At 38.1% G+C, this 18,605-nt stretch overlaps 1 protein-coding gene across 8 annotated transcripts; it reads right to left on the bottom strand.

Annotated features, from left to right (window-relative positions):
* Positions 1 to 383: 383 nt before the first annotated feature.
* On the bottom strand, positions 384 to 18,058 carry LOC139123067 (uncharacterized). Of its 8 annotated transcripts, XM_070689038.1 has the most exons (6): positions 17,775 to 18,058; positions 15,032 to 16,608; positions 13,305 to 13,445; positions 10,710 to 11,204; positions 8,448 to 8,754; positions 384 to 6,912 (listed from the first exon to the last, which is right to left on the bottom strand). In XM_070689038.1, exon 6 carries the CDS (start codon positions 6,718 to 6,720, stop codon positions 4,681 to 4,683), a length of 2,040 nt encoding a protein of 679 aa, XP_070545139.1. In that variant the 5' UTR covers positions 6,721 to 6,912; positions 8,448 to 8,754; positions 10,710 to 11,204; positions 13,305 to 13,445; positions 15,032 to 16,608; positions 17,775 to 18,058; the 3' UTR covers positions 384 to 4,680. The 8 variants fall into 8 exon arrangements, with proteins under 8 accessions (XP_070545139.1, XP_070545140.1, XP_070545138.1 ...); XM_070689039.1 differs by lacking the exon at positions 15,032 to 16,608 and having other exon boundaries at positions 13,305 to 13,442; XM_070689037.1 differs by lacking the exon at positions 15,032 to 16,608.
* Positions 18,059 to 18,605: the final 547 nt, after the last annotated feature.

The following is an 18,605-nucleotide window of genomic DNA, read 5'->3' on the forward strand; positions in this document are numbered from 1 at the left end:
ACAAGTTCACGTTTATTGCGGGATCAAAACAACATTGCGTCGTGGATTGCCAGACATCTGGCTACGCAACATGCTCGGACAATGGACTACGACGTAAGCACCGGGCATAAGTAATGAATATTATTTTGAAATTGCTGTAAATGGCTCGCGCAGGTGGACAGAAGAATGCCTACGTTGCAATCCGCGTGTCAACAGAGTTTGTATTTCTGTCCGGACAAAAATTGACATTTCGTTGTAAAATCACACGTAATTTAGTTGTAGGGCACGTAATGTTTCCGAATAATATGCGATTCTCTGTATTTGACAGGCTATTCAACATGAGCCAGTGATCATTTCAATCAAAACTAACGGAAAAATCGCCAGAAGATACAGCTAATGAAACTTTAAATAAAACACTTAAGTAGGTCTGACAGCTGACAAGAAAAAATGAAGTAAGATACTGGTTCGTTTTAGGCAAAAAGACAAATCTACAATGTGTGGGGAAACAACGTGTGTTGATTGATTACAATTCGACCAGTTTTCTTTTGATATCCAGACTGAAAGCTTATGTTAGCATTTTAATAATTTACAAACAACTTGCAAAATTCTGGTATTTATTTGAACAAAATTAATGTAGCGAAGAGAATGTCTGTGTTTTTATTCAATAGTTTGTGCATCATATTCAATTGTACAACAGCAAATACCACAATACAAATTCAGCTCAACACATATTCATTCTATTTTACATTTTACAGTTTAACAGTCTGCAAAAACATAAGTTATGAACGTGTATCTGTTGAGAAATTAAAGAAGAATTGATCTATTTTAGGAGCAAAAAATCTCTAATGAGAAAACTTTTATTTTAGATGACTTTGGTAATTTCTCTTGGAAGTCGTGACTATATAGGCGAAAAGTGGAAAAGTACCATCTTCTGCACTTCATCTAAATGTATTTTTTTCTGAACTAGTACCCAAGCCAGAAAATGTAATGTAATCGGCACAAGAAGTTTGTTTTATCCCTTTTTACTTCAGTATATTCCTTCACTATTGACTCAAGTTCAGTACAGTGCCAGTGACATTTTCATGGCCTAAGTATGTTGATGCCTTCACTATTATATTTGAGGGAGGAGTACACTTTCCTTCCTTCATTTCATTTCACTCTGTTTTGGCTGAATTGTCCACATAATTCGAATCATGACATAACTTATTACAGAAAGCATTATTTTTTCTGTGAAAAATGTCTTGAGAATAGCTAAACAATCAAAGGCACAGGAGGGAATCGATAGTATAGCTTAACTTAGAAGCCCTTTTCTTGGCTTTTAAATTACTCTTACTCTTGCCTATTCAAAAAAACCACCTGTTGGGTTTTTTAATCAGAATTTTTTCGGACATAAATCTAACAGTTGAAGCAATCAATTTATATGACTCTCCACTGGGTTCATAGGTCAACAGTCCACTTCGAGTTTCTAAATTTAGGTACAATACTCAAGTTTGCAACATTTCAGAACATGACTGCCTCCTGGGTCATGTCTCGGGTTTGCCCCACTTGAATCATCGAGCAAGGTTTACAAGTTTGCAACATTTCAGAACATGGCTGTCTGGGACACGTCTCGGTTGAAGGTACCACTTGAATTAGCTCTGGAAACACAGCTACGTGCGTCGCTATGAGGGTCATCAAAAGGTCAACCCCGCTACGGATCGGGGTTGACCCCTTTTGACTATTAGTGCAAGATCCGAGGTATAATGATATTCAAATATGCAGATTACATTAATGAGCATTGTTTCGGTATTAAAATTCTATGCTAATGATCCTTAATCAATGTGGAATATTCATGTACCTCGGGTCTTGCATTGTATACCTTTTGATGACCCGCATAGCGATGCACGCTACCCCGCCAACAGATAGCTGCCTTTTCTCAGCTATCTCAGGGTCGACTCGGATCGGGTCGGCTCGGTTTTCCGCTATATTGCCTTAGTAATCAGTGTTTATGCAAGAATTTTACATTTCTAATGGTCTGAGCCTCCTTGTGCGACTAATGCATGTAATAAACTGAAAGCAAGAGTAAAAGTGTATGAGCCAGTGCACAAACAGTGAAAGTTTTATACGGAATATAGGCATTTAAAGGCCTTGTCACACCGTGACGATTTAGCCAGCGAATACAAACCCCGGATACAAACGTATGAAAAAATTGGCGAATACGCTGGGCGTACGTCGAATACGTATAGGTAAGTTGTGAAGCCATAAGTTGTAGGTAGGTTATGCGCTCGTTGACACACGTTCATATACGTTACTTGTAAGTTAGTTATAAGTCGAAATGCGTCAAGATAATTGTCTAGCGTTTTTAACCTGTGAATACGTTATGAATACGCTATGTATATGCCAAAAAATTGGAAATACATCGTAGTTCAGCGTAAGCTTGCGTTTTAGAGAATTTTGATACGTCGGCATACGCTGGCTAAATCGCCAAGGTGTCACAGGCCCTAAGTTAGTGGTCTGTCATAATTTTTAGTGAGCTTGATGTCATCCAGCTGCAGCTTGAGTCTAAAAGCTTGGGACCTTATGACAAAACAGTCAAACACATGCGTACCAGAACAAGTGTCATTTTTTGAGGATTGTGGTAATATTTCCCCCTAAAAGTCATTCAATTTTGCCTTACGAAATATCGAGAAATTTATAGTAATTTTAGTCTAATCAACATCACACTGGTGAAAATTAACATAACGTGATTACGGTTCACTCTGTCTATCTAGCTCAGGTTGTGTAGGCTTGGTTATCTATATAAAAGAACGAGCACACTTTTGAGATGACCCGAAGTTGGTTTACTGGTCAATAGTTGGTTCACATAGGTCAACTTTGGGTCTGTCAGCGCCTTCGATCTGTGTAGGCAGTAAGTAGCCCTACCAGTCTCCTTGATAGGCCGGACCTTAGTCAGGATATTTCATTTCTACTATAGTACTCTCGCGGGCCAGAGCGCCTTCGAATTGAGCAGTATTCCGCGAAGCGCCGTTTGTACCTGTTGACATAGCAACGTGTTTTCAAAGATGGCGGCGCCCATGTTGTTGAGTGCCGAGAAAGTCATTCAGCGCAAATTACGGGAGGCAAAATCTGCACTTTTAAGACAGAGCTCTGTGTGCAAACACATTACATGTGCACACTTTATTTGATGAGCTCTCCCAAGTCACTAATAGGGCCATCGTTAGAAATGACAAAGTGACGAAAGACAAAATACGCCTTCGTGATGTCGGGGTGTTCCCCATGTTTCAACGTGATATGGTTCACTGGCTGCGTAGTTTCCGTGCACGTTTATCAGCCTCACCGTCACTGAAGTCGCCATGGAGAGCTACGTTTTCACGGCAAATGCCAAGGGAAGTATTTGATGTCTTCCAACATTTTGCTACCCGGAACAGCATGGGCATCCATGAGAAGACATCAAAGGCAATCATAACATTGACGTTCACATGTTCATTGAAGCTGGCTTATGTACTGAAGAAGGGATGCTATGATGACTCGGAGAGAAGTACCAGATCACGAGAAGACAAGGATTTGCTTGAGAGAGAGGTCAAGGGGAAAAGAGTCGCTGTTACATGCACTGAAGAAAAACCATGCATTGTCAAGTATTACACCAGCAGGGAGTCTGTAGTGGTCAACTTTTGCTATGGAGCCTGGAACAAATATGGTATTCCGATGCATCCAGAGAACTAAACTCTTGTTCAAATACTGAAAAAATGATGTTCAGCTCAGATTGTTGTTGTCAGTTTGTTGTTGTCAGTCTATTCCACCTCATTTTGCAGTTAGGAATAAAATATGACATGAGATATAACCCTTTGTGTCAAAATCATCTTTATTTAAATACCAACAATCAAATGTAACTTCACAAATGTACAATTCATTGCATTCAATACAGGAAATTCAAATTACTTTTACAAAATTACAAAAAATTTGGGTAATATATATTCCTCCAAATTACCATCTAGAATAGAGTTCATTGAGATAATTTTATTGAAAACAAACAAGTTCATTAGATTCACAAAAGATCACAGTTCATATTAATAATCATACTTCATTGGATTTCAAAAGGAATACAATATTGTTTCAAAAGTTTATTGGAAAATATCATCATCTAAACTACCAGATAGCAATGTTTGCTTTTATTCATAGAAAATACAATGAATTTCACCCATATTACACAGGAATTCAATTTTGAGCTTATTTGAAATGTGCTTACATAAAACTCTGGAAAATATGATATACTTCCAAATGTAACTATGAAATACTTGCTTTCTTGTTACTGATTTCCAAATGCTATTCCTTTGCAAGGGAAATGACAAATACATTTTCATTGAAATATTGTCAGAATATGAGATGATTGTTTGAGACTCACATGTAAGATTATATCATAAAACTTCACAATTTATTTGTTTGAATTGTGATCTCAGTTGGCATCATTTTGTTGTCATACTTCAAATATTTTGCAGAGGAGGGCTGTCACAGTGACCTTTCTGAATAATGTTTGCAGTGTGACTGCAAAATGTTGCCCAGTGATCAACTACCATTGAAATCCATATTTAAATAAATTCTGAAATTTCTATTGTGACATGTGAGTGCCATTATCTCTGACTTAATTCCGACAATATTACAGTGTTATCATCTAGGGCAACATTTTCCAGTCACACTAAAACATTTTGCAGAGGAGAAGTAATCTCACTGAAAAATTTTCTTCAGTTTGTTACTTAACTTACCTGAGGTTGCTGCATGTTTTATTTCAGCCATAACCGGGTCAGAACAAATCGTACATCCTGACATATCCTCATCTTTCAAACTTCCACACATACAATATCTAGGGCTATCATAATACAGGCTGGGAATATACTTTTCTCTCTCTTTAAGCTCAAATTTATCAAGATTTGCCCTTCTGTACTTGTCTGCTTCAGGATTTCTTTCCCTCAGCCAAAACAACATTGTATACTCATGTCGAAATATGAGCGGCCACCTGTTTTGAGGAGTAGAATTTTCACTGAGTTCAAGCAGTCGCAGATGTTTTGCCTCTCTACCCTCCATTGTGTTCAGCCCCAAGCCAAGTTTGAATTTATCATATACAATAGCAGCATGTTTTGGAACAACATATCCTATGTGCCACACTGTATTATTAACATCCATGAAAAGGGAATGGAGATTAAAATACCATCTGCATTTTTGCTTGAGCACAAGTAAATCTCCCTCACTCAAACTGAATCTTGAAAACAACAAAGTTATATCTCTCAGCAATAAGCCTGTATATGTGAAAAGGGCCAAACGAGCACGACGTTTTGCATTGACGTTATCACCTGTAAGTGAACGGATCAGGGATGTGAAATGCCAGGCAAGTTTTCGACTTTCTTCTCCAGTAAAGCGATAAATGGCACTAATTTGTGAAGTTGATTTTGCATTATTTTCATTGAAATACTTAACAATTTTCCTGTAGAGTTTTCCCACTTTCACATTGTATTTGAGTGCAAACAGGAACTTGTACAAGCACGACTCTCTTGGTAGATTTTCAATTTGAACTCCCTTATCAATATCACTCTGTGAAGTGTGAACAACTGCATCAGTCAACAACATCTGAAAGTAGTATTGCCATGCGTTGTTTTTCAGGTGTAATGGTTCAACTCTGGCAAAGTCAATAAATCTACCAAGGGGTGGTACAAATTCCTGTCTTGACTTTTGACTAGCTATAAATTGAGTTATTCTCTGCCTCACTGTCTTAGGTTTCCCAGTTTTATTTTTTGGTGCTGACTTGAATTTCTCAAGTGCTTCAACATCTTTTATTCTTTTGTCATACTTCCATTCATGCCATTTTTTATTTGGACCTATATCTGCTCCGATGCAATCTTTGTCCGCCTTTGACACATTTGCAAAGGAACTAAAGAATTGTGCAGCATTGGACAATTCTCCACACATGGTTGCCAACCCCTTCTGATCAAAGGGTAACAGTGAAACTTGGAAGGTTACATTAAGGTCGTGAACACTGTATTTACATTTTTCGATAGACTCCAGCTGGTTTGACAGTGAACGTGCAAATTCAATCATCAGGGGGTCATCTTCCTTGACATTTGCCCCTAACAGCAAAAAATTATCATCCGGACTAGCAACACGATGACAAACATTCAAAAAACTGACCAACCAGGCCGTTGCTTGTCCATGTTTACCAAATGGAGCACCATCTGCACCAATACTTATTTGAAAGTGGCCCTCTGGTTTACCAAACCAGTTCAAGAGGTTAGGCTGAGCTGATCGCATTTGTAAATACAGATTGGCGACCTTAAGAAGTAACTCTTCCAAATTTCGCTGTAAACCTACCTGCTTCCCATCAGCTGTTACAATTGGTTGTAGTGTACCGATATCAAGATTACTTACATACCCCACTACTTTATTGTATGTCAGTAATCTTGGTATCCTACAGCGAAAGTGAAACTGCAATGCTCTCCTTGGCTGCTGCATTTTAGAGAGAGTTTGCAATTCACTTTTTCTGAGACAGTTATACTTGCGTTTTGACAACACACCACCCTCGTATAAAACTCTGACACTCCTTATTAGATTATGTTCACTGCTCTCAAATATATTGATCGATTTGTCAAATATTGATGGTATTACTTTATCTTTGATTTTGGGAGAGTTTTTGAGATAGGTTTTCATTTGGTCAGGAGTGGCAGAATTGACGAGGGTGTACCACAAACCATCAAGAGCTGCTTTTGAAGGTTGCATTTTACTAGCAGGAGCTACACCGTTGGCAGTAGTATTGGTTGTTGACACATGGATTGATGTGGCTGCTGACAAGGTTTTTCGTCGACGCTCATACTGTTCACGCCTACATAATTTCACAACAACTTCGCTGTTATCTTCAGATAATTCTGTGTTTTTGTGTACCCATCGGGGCTGCACAGTATCCTGTTGTTGCTGAAAGATAGATTAAGACATGGAGATGAGAAATTATCAACTGATATGGTCTTACAATTTTAATACATTGTACATCTGACCTGCCTTATAAATTGTCTTGAATTATTTTGTATTAATTCAGCAGGTCTGGAAGAGTCAATGGTTGCAAGGGCAAAATATTTCTTGTGCACAGGGAAGACACATGGCTCATCTCAACAATTACAGTCCACTAAGGGCATTGAAATCATAAAACACAATACAGTTATTAAAATCTAACATGGGAACAATGATATTTTCAGCTCACTATGGCTATATACCGTACTTTACTGTACTATCTTGCTTTCTGATGGCTACCCTATGCTACCTTACCTTTTTATCAGAGTATGTCATAGCAGCTATATCCTGATTGACACAATTATCACTCTGCTCAAGTCTACTTAGATGTTTTTTAGCTCGTTTTACTAGTCTTCTAGCCGCACTGATTTTGCAAAGATTATCCTCTGTAATGCTATTTTCCTCATCTCTCTTTCTCTTTCGCTGTCTTGACAACTCTCCTAAGTTAAACCTATGCTTTTTCTGCCCTTCTTCTGCTCTACTTATCAATGCATTACTCTGTACTCTTGCTAACAGTGCCCTAGTCTTCGCGTATTCTTCTAAGAGTTGATGTGTATGTTTTTCCTTTGCAATTTCTCTTCCTAACTTTTGTTGTTTTGCCCACTGGCCTATGTTGAAATATGTTTTTCTCTTTCTATTCGGCATGCTGGAAGAAAAACTTCGCAGAAGTACCCTACTTCTAACAAAAATCCTACTCCACAACATACCAATGAGTTTTGGATCTGAGGAGAATGAATAACACATACAATTACATTTTATGACCACCAAAGAGAATCGCGATCATACACACTGAGAACCACTGTACACCAGACTGGCTGCGTGTAGACCCCTAACCCTAAAACAGCGGTCCCATACATCACTGTGCGTTTCGCCTTCACTATTACTTCGCCGGTTCATTTTTTTTAATTTGAGTTTTTACCTCCCATGTACACACAAACACACGCTGTACATATATTAGCACAGACTATTGGTTTTCGATTTTGATTTTCAATCATTTTTGACTGACAATTTCGCGAGAACGTTCATCGTACCACCCGTAAAATGGAGTCGCCGCCATTGAAGTCAATGTGGACATTGCTAAACGCGTAGAACACGCTGAAGAGTATAATATCGCTTGGTGTGATTTCGTCAAATCCGCCGTAACACTTGTTCAAACTGAAATTTCGCCAATTGGATATAATAATCTACATTCGTATGGTTTTAAAATTTTAAATAACTATTTCAGATGGCTAAATTTATGAATTTTCCGTGTTCTGTTTGTGGTTGTTATGGGCGCCTTCAAACTTAGCAACAGCAGTCAATGTGTTGTAAAAGATCGATTTGCAAAGATATTTAGGCGACTCTACTTCAACTATGTAGCAAGGGCGAAACGTTAAACATGTCTTTCTGTGTATACCTATATGGATAAAATGAAAGATTCGAAATATTGTAAAAATACTCACCGATTCACATTTGATCTCTGTGCGTCTGCGTTCAAGCCAATGGCGCTCATTAATTATTCATAAGCACTGGCAGCAGCCACAAAGATATTGCCCAAAGAGGGCGGCATTTGGGCCGCAGTGGTACTCTCGCGTTCCCCTTCTTGTGGCGAAACCGCGAATCTGTCTAGTACTGATTTCGGACTCTCCACGCTTGAATCGTCATGCGAAATGGCTGTTGGGCGTCTGTCAGGCCTCGGCAATGACTGTTCCATATTATCGAACAAGTTACTGTTGCCCCTGTCATCGTTGGTAACAGTCATGAGATGATCTACAACATGAAAGATCGATTTTGATCACCATCATGCACCATCAAAATGTTAAATTACACATGTAGCGGACATCTGTCATGTTTCTGAATACTATGAACTTCAGGGCGAGCTTGAGATGAATTACAATTAAAAGAAAACAAACATAGCTATAATGTAGGTAAGAATGAATTATAACGTTTGTGAAATATGCGAAATATGTCTAATTGAAAGTTGACTATATAAAAAATTAATTCTAAGTTTTGTCTATGACTTTGATAAATTATATGAACAACTAAATTATATGAACAGCTATCGACGTCAACACTTCACTGAAAACTACAGTTACATGTTTTAGGTAAAATCTTACTTATGAAGTAAAACATTTTGTACTGCATAAAAGATATATTTTGTCCCTTTTTGAACGTTTTCAATTCCGGCAACGATATGCGAAGTTGATGAGCTACGCTGCCTATCGTACAGACTAGCGTATACCACGAGGGACTGGACAGAAATTACAAAGAGGAGGTCGGTGCATTTTTGGGGGGCCCGCAATTTTTCGCGCAGGCATTTTTGAAGGGTCGCCCTTTGGGAGAGGGTCACCACTTTTTTGTGCAACTACAAAGCAAAAATGTGGTCAATACAGTGATTTGTCCAAAAATATAAAATCATTATACACTATGGTCTATCGGGCAAATTATTCACAATTTTCCCCTACAAAATAAGCTATATCTGTCCTTTCATATTTGTTTGATGATTAATGTAAATGTACTTTGCCTGAAATGGGTCCTCAATACATGGGAGTCTATGAGAAAACTATGAATAATTGTTTTTCATATTTATAAAACTAGCAATATCTGTAAATTTATTGACGTCAGACAATTGACATAAATGTACTTGATTAGAATAGCATGGTGTATGTACAGGACTTTGATTTTGGAATTTGGCCAAAAAAGTGGATACACCAGGAGTACTATGAGAAAACTATGAATGATTATTTTTTCAAGTAAAGAACTTTTATAGACATGAATTTATTTGATTAAAATAGCGTTCAGTATAGGGTGTCTGCTGTAAATGGCTGCAGTCAGGAAGCCAGAAGCCTCATTATTTTTGTTCGCGACACAATGGTCATTTTATTACAGCTGTGATTTTTAGTGTAAGAATGAGGCAAATTGAGATGTCTCTGGTAAAAATAAACGCCAACCCCCAAAATAAGCGCCCATACTCCGGTATAAGCTAGCTACAGTAGGGAGTCTCAGCTAGCATTAGCCGCACTAATCTCTACCACAGGCGACATTTTACGCCCTCCTTTTTGGTGTTGCGCATTTTCCATATACACTCTCTGTCTCTTTTATGTAAAATACTTTGAACCACAAATTATCAGATAAATGAAAAATACACCAGTTTCAATATCGATCCTCGATTTCGTGAACACTTGCAAAACATAGACCTTGCTCTAGGTTACATGGATGTGAATCGACGATTCAAAATAGATGCCCCAAGGGCTGTTCGCTTTGCAGACGTGATTGTCAACGTTATAGCAGATTATCTATTACATTTTACTAGAGCACGGAAAGAGCTATCTCTAGCTTCATGGACAGCTCCTATCAAAATCTGAGATGTCCGCCACGTTTATGGAGCCAGTTGTGCACCCGCAGGACCGAAAAAGTACCATTTTGGAATATTTAAACTTGCCTGCAACAGAGATTGGTGGGGAAGCGCTCGCACTTAATGACTCTGAGACTCTCTTGATTGGTTCGAATTTACTACGTCGCACTGCAGGCATACCGCGCTGCAATCTCTGTGTGGAGATTGCAAAACACCGTCGCCACGGGGCTAATCTGATTTGTTTGCTTGACATTGACAGGGTTATTGTTTAACAATCGTATGTTGGCTTTGGAGATTAAATATCTATCATCTCTGTATGAAAGCAAATTTTGGTCGCCATAAAAGTAAAGCATAAAGAGTTCATCCAAACCTTTTTGTCGATGGACTGCTCGTTGAGTACCCAGTGGGCGTGGGAGATCCGGCATCTCCATCATGTTGAATGGTCGATGATGGACTGCTCGTTGAGTACCCAGTGGGCGTGGAAGATATGGCATCTCCACCACGTTGAATGGTCGTTGACGGACTGCTCGTTGAGTAGCCTGTGGGTTGTGTAGGAGATTTGCTAAATCATCTCTACCGACATTTCTCAACGCCTGCAGAAAATCTTTGAACCAATCTCCAGTCTTCTTCACCAGTCTGTCAAGCAAAGTCAAGACAGCATAACGTGGACCATGATTCCTTTGGTCGGCTTTGATCTGCTCCCTGTCATGGTCACTCAGGATTGATGTCAGTTCTGGTAGGATTTCTGCCGGATTAATCACCTCCAAATGTGGTGCAAATAATTCGATGTGCCTCTTGTAGTTTTCCAATTCGTCCATGCTAGATACACATGTGCCCTTAATAATTTCTGCAATATGTCCATTTCCTATAACCAAAACATATTTTTCTTACCGTCAATATTTCAATTTTTCCTTTTTTATTTAAGCGAGGAAAAAGAAATGAACAATCAAATTACAGTAACGTACACTATACATGTATATTTTGCATGCGATCCCTTTCGAATGAAAAGTCCATCACTCATGACAATTCGAAATCATAGCAATTGAAAAACATGCAGACCTCGTTGTACCAGACGAGCGGTATATGATAACGCTGACAGACATAACAGTACACCTTTATACAGCTAGAGGCCACGGTAAATAACTTTTAGTTCGATGGCGCCAAAGGCATGTCAAATGGAGATAGCCTATGAACCTTTCATAAATTTTAGCCGCACTGCAATTTCAATGATCCTTACAATACCTCTGATGCTGATTTTCTCAGGGACTGGTCAGTTTCTTCGGCCTCGGAGCGCCGGTGGATGAATGGGTGGGTGGGGGGCACCTTGTTTTTTACTTTGGTGATGGAGGGGCGTGACCATGTTTTCGAAATGCCCAATGGGGGGAGGGGGGTCAGTGTGTTTTTGAATTTCGACAAGGGCTCATACTTGCCTAAATTATATCGTGCCAGCCAGAATTTCATCATTTAGTTGCATTTTTCAGCGCGCCGTTCGGACGCGTAACTTTAATAATAAGACATATTTTCAGCGCATATATATATATATATATATTATATTATATATGACATATCTGTATGATATGATATCTGTATGTTTACTATTTTTCGGCGCGCCCTTTAGGAGCGTTACTTTAATGTATCAGACATATTTTTCAGCACGCCCTTCAGGCCCATGACTTTAATATATCGGACATAGTCTTAGAAATATCTTTATGTTTCATATTTTTCGGCGCTCTCTTCGGGCGCGGTACTTTAAAACATCAGATATATATGTCAGAGATATCATGATGTTTGCTAATTGAAAGTCGGTTTTGCCATAGACTCTCGAGTTTTTCTCGAGAGTCTATGGTTTTGCAAAATGTATCGTTATATAATCTGAAGTTCAAATGAAAAGCATGACAAATTGAGATGTTTTTCTGTTTTCTCTCTTAGAATTCAGTATAAAAAAGCAACATGCACTGATATTTCATAATATATTTGATACACTGACATATATTAAAAAGACCGAAATGACAAATTATTGTTCTTTCTTATCAATTCAACTATTTTCCTTTGTGTCACAGGTTTTCTGTAAAATGTGCTCTTTTCATGACTAAAATAATAGTTAAAAAAGGCAGTTTTTGTCATTATTAGCTGTGCTTTTTTGGTTTCAAAGTAAATAGAAAAGGTCCTCTCAGACACTGCACACATCAGATTTGACTACAACTTATAAAAATAGCTATCTATGGCTTCTCAGGAGATGTAATTGAATGGTCGACAAGTGTAAACACCTGTCATATAGGTTTTGATTTACTGCGTTTCTTTCGTTTATATTAATGATTGACTTTCAATCATGTAAATAAGTTCTGGAAGGTCATCTGGTTATGCATAGAAAGTGTGGAATACATCCACAGCTCATTCAATATACTGTATTCAAACTTATTGACACGTTGAAATTCCTATCTTACAATTGACATGTCAATAATCAACAATTTTATTGAAACAAACAATGACTTTATGTTTAAAATATTACCAAAAGTATATATATATATATATATATATATATATATATATATATATATATATATATATATATATATATATATATATTCCTACTTTTGTTTTACCTTTGTCGCTGGGGGGTCACCCTGTTTTCGAAATTTGGAGTAGGGGGTCACCGTTTTTTTCTAAAAATGGAATGGGGAGGAGCTACTTTTTTGACGTCGACAAATAATTCACCCCAGGCCGAAGACATTGATCAGTCCCTCAGGTTGCTTAAAGTATTCAAAATTAAATAGTTTCCAATCAGAGAAATGCAATCTGTTGCTCGATATTGAGATAAGGGGCAATTCGGTACTGAGGTCAGTGAATGTTTGCTTCTCACAGATTGTTCATTCCAGTTGGTGGATTTCTGCAGTACAAATTAAGGTCTTCTAGAGTTCATAAAATTAACTATGTCTGAACAAGACGCTGAAAATGAATTTTATACCTGAATCACGCAGGGCATCCATGAATACCCTGAACCAGTCTCGATACTCGTCCGATTTTCCCAGTAAAAGCTCCACTAGGCTATGAACAGCTACAGCCTGGCCATTTTGTCGTTCCTGATTTTTTATAAGTGTTACCTCTTCTGTAGCAGTTTGTAATCCGTGAAAGAGAGAGAGAGAGAGAGAGAGACAGAGAGAGACAGAGAGAGACAGAGAGAGACAGAGAAACAGAGAGCTTATGATTAGTATTCAAAGATACTTCGAAATGTAGGAACAAACATGCTACATCTAGCTGTAAAAAGACTTCACACGAACACGCACACTTTGAACTTCAAAACAGTCGTAAGTAGAGGTTTATGCCAGCTACGTTCATTAGTTTACTGAAGTTACATCATGGTTGCGATTGCAATCGGCTATCTTACATCTCCTTGATAGTCTTCATGTACTTTTTATATGTGTTGATATAGATGTGACCTAACTATGTACAGTAAATGCAAAATTTATTTTGAAATTTTTGAACGATGTCTGGAATTCACACAGCTAAAAAGATGACAAAAAAAGTGAAGATATTCTATATTTTCAACCATCTTCGTTGTTCAGATTTGTTTACAACCAAGAGTCAAAATTTGAAATATATATTGGCGAAAAATCAATTACATCTTTACCTCATTGGGCTGTCAGTAATGTTTTTCCTCAATGCCTGTTACTTAGATGTGTTTACTATCAATAGTCATAATTTGAAATATTACAGTTTAACTTTTGTTCAAACTTGAAGGAAGGGAGTTGTTAGTTCAACACAACGGAATGTTCAATGAAATACCATTTCTCACGCTTGCATTACAAAGTAGAGCAAACCAGACACAGTAGAGCATTAGACCTTCCGCTCTACTAGTGTCTGTAAGCAAACTAATGCTTCATATAAAATGTCTCTGACGTAATCCTGTTTATTATCGACACGTCTTTATTGGCTTTCTGTGGGCGACTGAATACAGGGGAAATCTGGAAAGGGTTACCTCGATCCCGCGGCCCATTCTGCGGTTTTTGTCGAGGAAACAAAACAGAATGGAAAGAGTTGACGCTGTAAAGGTAGCAGGATGAGGAGACATTGTAAATTTTCAGTGCTCCAACATACTATCATTAGGTGACTTAATCCTCTCTCCAACATCATAAATTATTTGAAAATCCTGTCTTTTGTCATACCACAGTTTATTACATGGTGTAAGGTTAAGCGCCATCACAGTTGTCAAAAATTATAACTTCAATTACATCTTTCGTCAAACAGGCCAAGTGAAAGTCATTGATTGGAAAAACTTCTATGCCTAGCCTATAGGTGCGATGTCATTGAATGGCCGCTTCAAATTTACACTGACTCTACAGTACTGTCAAATTATAATTTTCTGGTTTATAGTAGTATGTTCTAGTTTTGTAACTCATACAAGTTGTGTAGAAGAAAATGATGACCAGGTGCTCATGATTTTAGCCGTCGGAAGAATATCGTAGATTAATCATGACAGTCTATATTTAATATTGCAACTAGTTTATTCACCCCGTTTTAATTTTATATATGTACAATGGAATAGATCCTGTTATAGTTGTTAGTTTACACAACCCTAAAATTTCTCGAGAGTCTACGGTGCGAAGGTACGGTAGTACCAAACAGGTGTATTCTTCTATGACCACTGTAATTAGCCTTACAATGTTTGTCTCTATTGCAAGCGGCGCTTTTTACCTTGATTATTAAGTTGTGTCAGCGAAGCGACGAGCGATGGAAAGCCAGAATATTTTCCATGTTCTTGGATCGGAAAAATCTTGACAATTGTACCCTGAAGGTTGTTGATGGTTGTTATTTGATTGCCATTCTTATTTCTATTACTATGCCTGAAGATGTAAAGAACAGGGATGACCAGCAACACAAATCATCGCGTGGCCTAAAAAGTACATTTATAATGGTTAGACCATTTGATATTCTTTGGGTGGGAGTACAAAAGACTGACTCGGAAGCATTATTTTTTCGAGACTCCTACTTCACATGGAAATATTTAACTTTGCCAATTCTTACAACTTTATGTTTTGCTTTCCTTTTCATATCAAAGGAATCTTCTTTTTCAAACGTGCATGTATGCATTTTAAGGCTAATAACTGTTCTGTTTGTCGTGGCGTATGTTTCCTTGACATTGCAGAAAACATATTGTGAAAGAGCACAGCGTTGGAGAGTACAATACTGACATGTATAGACATGGAAAGTTCGAACGAGAATAGAAAATACCTACCCAGCAGCAAGATTACTGACTTGTGACAACGTGATTTGAAAAAAAGGTCATTGTGGACTCAGTCTGTTAAAAAACTACCGCAGTTTGGTAATTACGTTTGTTCAATAAAGTAGAGAAAAATGTTTGGAATAAACCCAATGACGTTTTGAAAAACTGCACAATGCATAGACTGACAGCAATTATATACACTGCAATGCATGGCAGAAATGAAGTTGATCACTCGGAAGAAGTTAGGGGTGCCCCCTCCTGACAAAGAATATTTTGAATATTACACATTACAAAGAGGTTATTTAGGGCAATTTTTGAGTGTTCCGTACATGCAGTTTTTGGGTTGACTAAAAATTAGGCACAAAATGATTTCCCATTGTATGATTGTAAGCTTGTCAAAAACACAAAGAATACCCCACTTGGAAAAATTGTCTATTTAGAAGCTGTAGCTTAAATTAGGAAACTGCTTAACCTACTTTTGTTAATGACTGAAGTGCATGATATTTCTAAAAACTTTAAAAGGTTACGGCTATGTTCACAAAAAGGTGAGGGGAGTGGAGGAATTCAGGGGTTTCAAAAATTCTGGGGCTAGTCTGGGGGACTTGACAGTTTTACTCTACCTATAGAGGAGACCTGAAAATATTTTGGTTCACGAGATTTTGATGTCATCCAATAGTTCTGTTAGTAATAATGAAACAAAATCTAGAACCGTTTTGTCGCATTTTATGACTTTAATCTCCAAAAGATCGAAAAATGCATGAACGCCACTAAATTTTGGTAAAAACAACAAGTTGGCCTTGTAATGGTTCAAAAGCTGCAACTGTTGATACTTTTTCAATATGTCTATGCAATGTATCAAATAGATTTTCTTGGTGCCTTTCTACTGCATGCTGAAGCACAAAATATTCAGTTTGTCAACTAAGCCTGTGTATCTAAATATCGGTAAAATATCGGTAAAACTGAAAGTTTTTTGTCAGTGATACAAATGCACGGTACCTGTATGTACACAGGCTGTGTTGGCAAGCTGAATACTGGGCAGCTGAACATGCTGTAGGGGTAGAACAAGAACGCAGTTGTATAAGCTTAACAAAAATATTGTCAAAATACAACAAAGTCAGCAGTTCTATCAAGGTTATACACATATTTCAAACGTTTGATTTTGGAGAGGGAAAGGGGCCTTAGGAGGAGGGTCATATTTTAGAAAGAAGCATCAAGGGGAGGGTCACATTTTACATGATGGACGGCCCTCAATTTCCTCCGGCCAACCCCCTCGTAATAACTGAAGGCAGAATAATAAGAATAACTGAATTTATAGACGTTGCATAATTGATATATAAATGTACTTGATTAGAAGAGGGTGGCTACAAGTGCATATGTGTACAAGATATTGACTGTTTTGAATTTCACCGAAAAAGTTGATTCACTATACACGGCAGTAATGTTGTGAAGTATCTTTAAACAACTCATTTAGACTTTGCATCCATGTTAAACTTAGTAATGTAAAATGTGACCCTCCCCAGGCCAATTTTGTAAAATATGACCCTCCCCAGAGCAAGTTTGTAAAATGTGACCCTCACCAATTCCTCTGGCACACCCCTCATAATAACTGAAGACTCCCTTTGTACTTTACTGAATTTTTGAAGGCAACCTCTGAGAAGTCAAGTGAAATAAAGCTTTCAAATGTTGTTTCTATTCGAAATGTACATGCCCTCTTCGTGTAGACCTCGCGGTCCTCGACCCAGGATAACTATCTACGGCAGCTACCATCCCCTTACGCCATAGTCTAGGTACTGGTGCAACCGATGTCTCGATCATGCATAGCAGCGCGCCAGACGATCGACCTCATAATCAATGATCCATGACCCCATAATGGAACCTTGTTAAGTATGATGCGATAGTATATGAAGACTTACGTTCATATACGATGTTCTGGCGAATATATATGCATGGTATAAACATTTGTATGCTACAAGTGTGTAAAGATGCCCTCTGTTGTATCGTGGTTTTCCGAATACAAAGATATACGCTATGTACACTATACTGCTTTGTATACCATACAATGTAACAGCTGTGCATGGTTCTGTAGATCGCGAATGTATAGGTGTGCATACAGCGACGATAATATACCCCCCTATTTCCCTGCATAAAGAGTAACAATCAAAGACCATTTGACAGCAATGGAGTGGGAGCTCCACTGTCTACGTAAAGACTTACCGAACGAAAATATGTCTGTTAAATGAAGCAGCATTGTCGTTGGTATCAGACGCACCTTGAGGAGAGGCTCAAAGACTTTCAGAACAGCTACCTGTTGTTCGCTTTCGAGGGCCGTATATTTGATATCAGTGTCGCACATGATTTTCTCACTAGTTAAAAGGCCAATGTTACGTCAGTATGAAATTGTTTATGACTAAAAACCGCTCAAACCAGAGATCACGAGAACAATTATCCAGACAAGCGTATACTGCAGGCTAGACAGATGAGTCGTCAATGCGACGTAGTGATTGGCCAGGTCTCATCACGTGGTCTTTCACAGGCAAACACGGAGTTAGTTCCGGTTACCCAGACTGCTTTGCGGGGCCGTAAAAATACTTCTCATTAACAGCGTGTACCCTTTCAATTACATGTAAAATATTTTTACGTTCTGTATCGCTTGTCATGCCAATAACCGAATTTAACCTTCATGTTGATGCTTTGACATTCTCATAGCATTCAGTGTGCATGGTACAGCTGCCCAGTATTATTTAAAACCCTGTTTGACGCCATTTGTTACTTCCAGAAGCAGTTTCATATACAAATAAACATGTAGGTACCGCTATGCTGATCAAAAATCCCTGCTTAAATTAGACTTGCACAAAGTCTTTGTTGAATACTCAGAGGAATAATGCGGAGCACAGAAAGTGTAGGTGATAATTATGTTAGTGCCTTGTGGTGGATGTATCAATAAACTCATATAGCGAGCCTCTAAATCCCGTCGTACATTCCTGAACAACCTGAAACAGGTCAATAAAAATGTAAAAAGTCATTGAGTGTTTCATGTATTCTTAA

The sequence above is a fragment of the Ptychodera flava genome, chromosome 22 (assembly GCF_041260155.1).
Source record: "Ptychodera flava strain L36383 chromosome 22, AS_Pfla_20210202, whole genome shotgun sequence".
In the NCBI taxonomy this organism is placed as follows: Eukaryota; Metazoa; Hemichordata; class Enteropneusta; family Ptychoderidae; genus Ptychodera; species Ptychodera flava.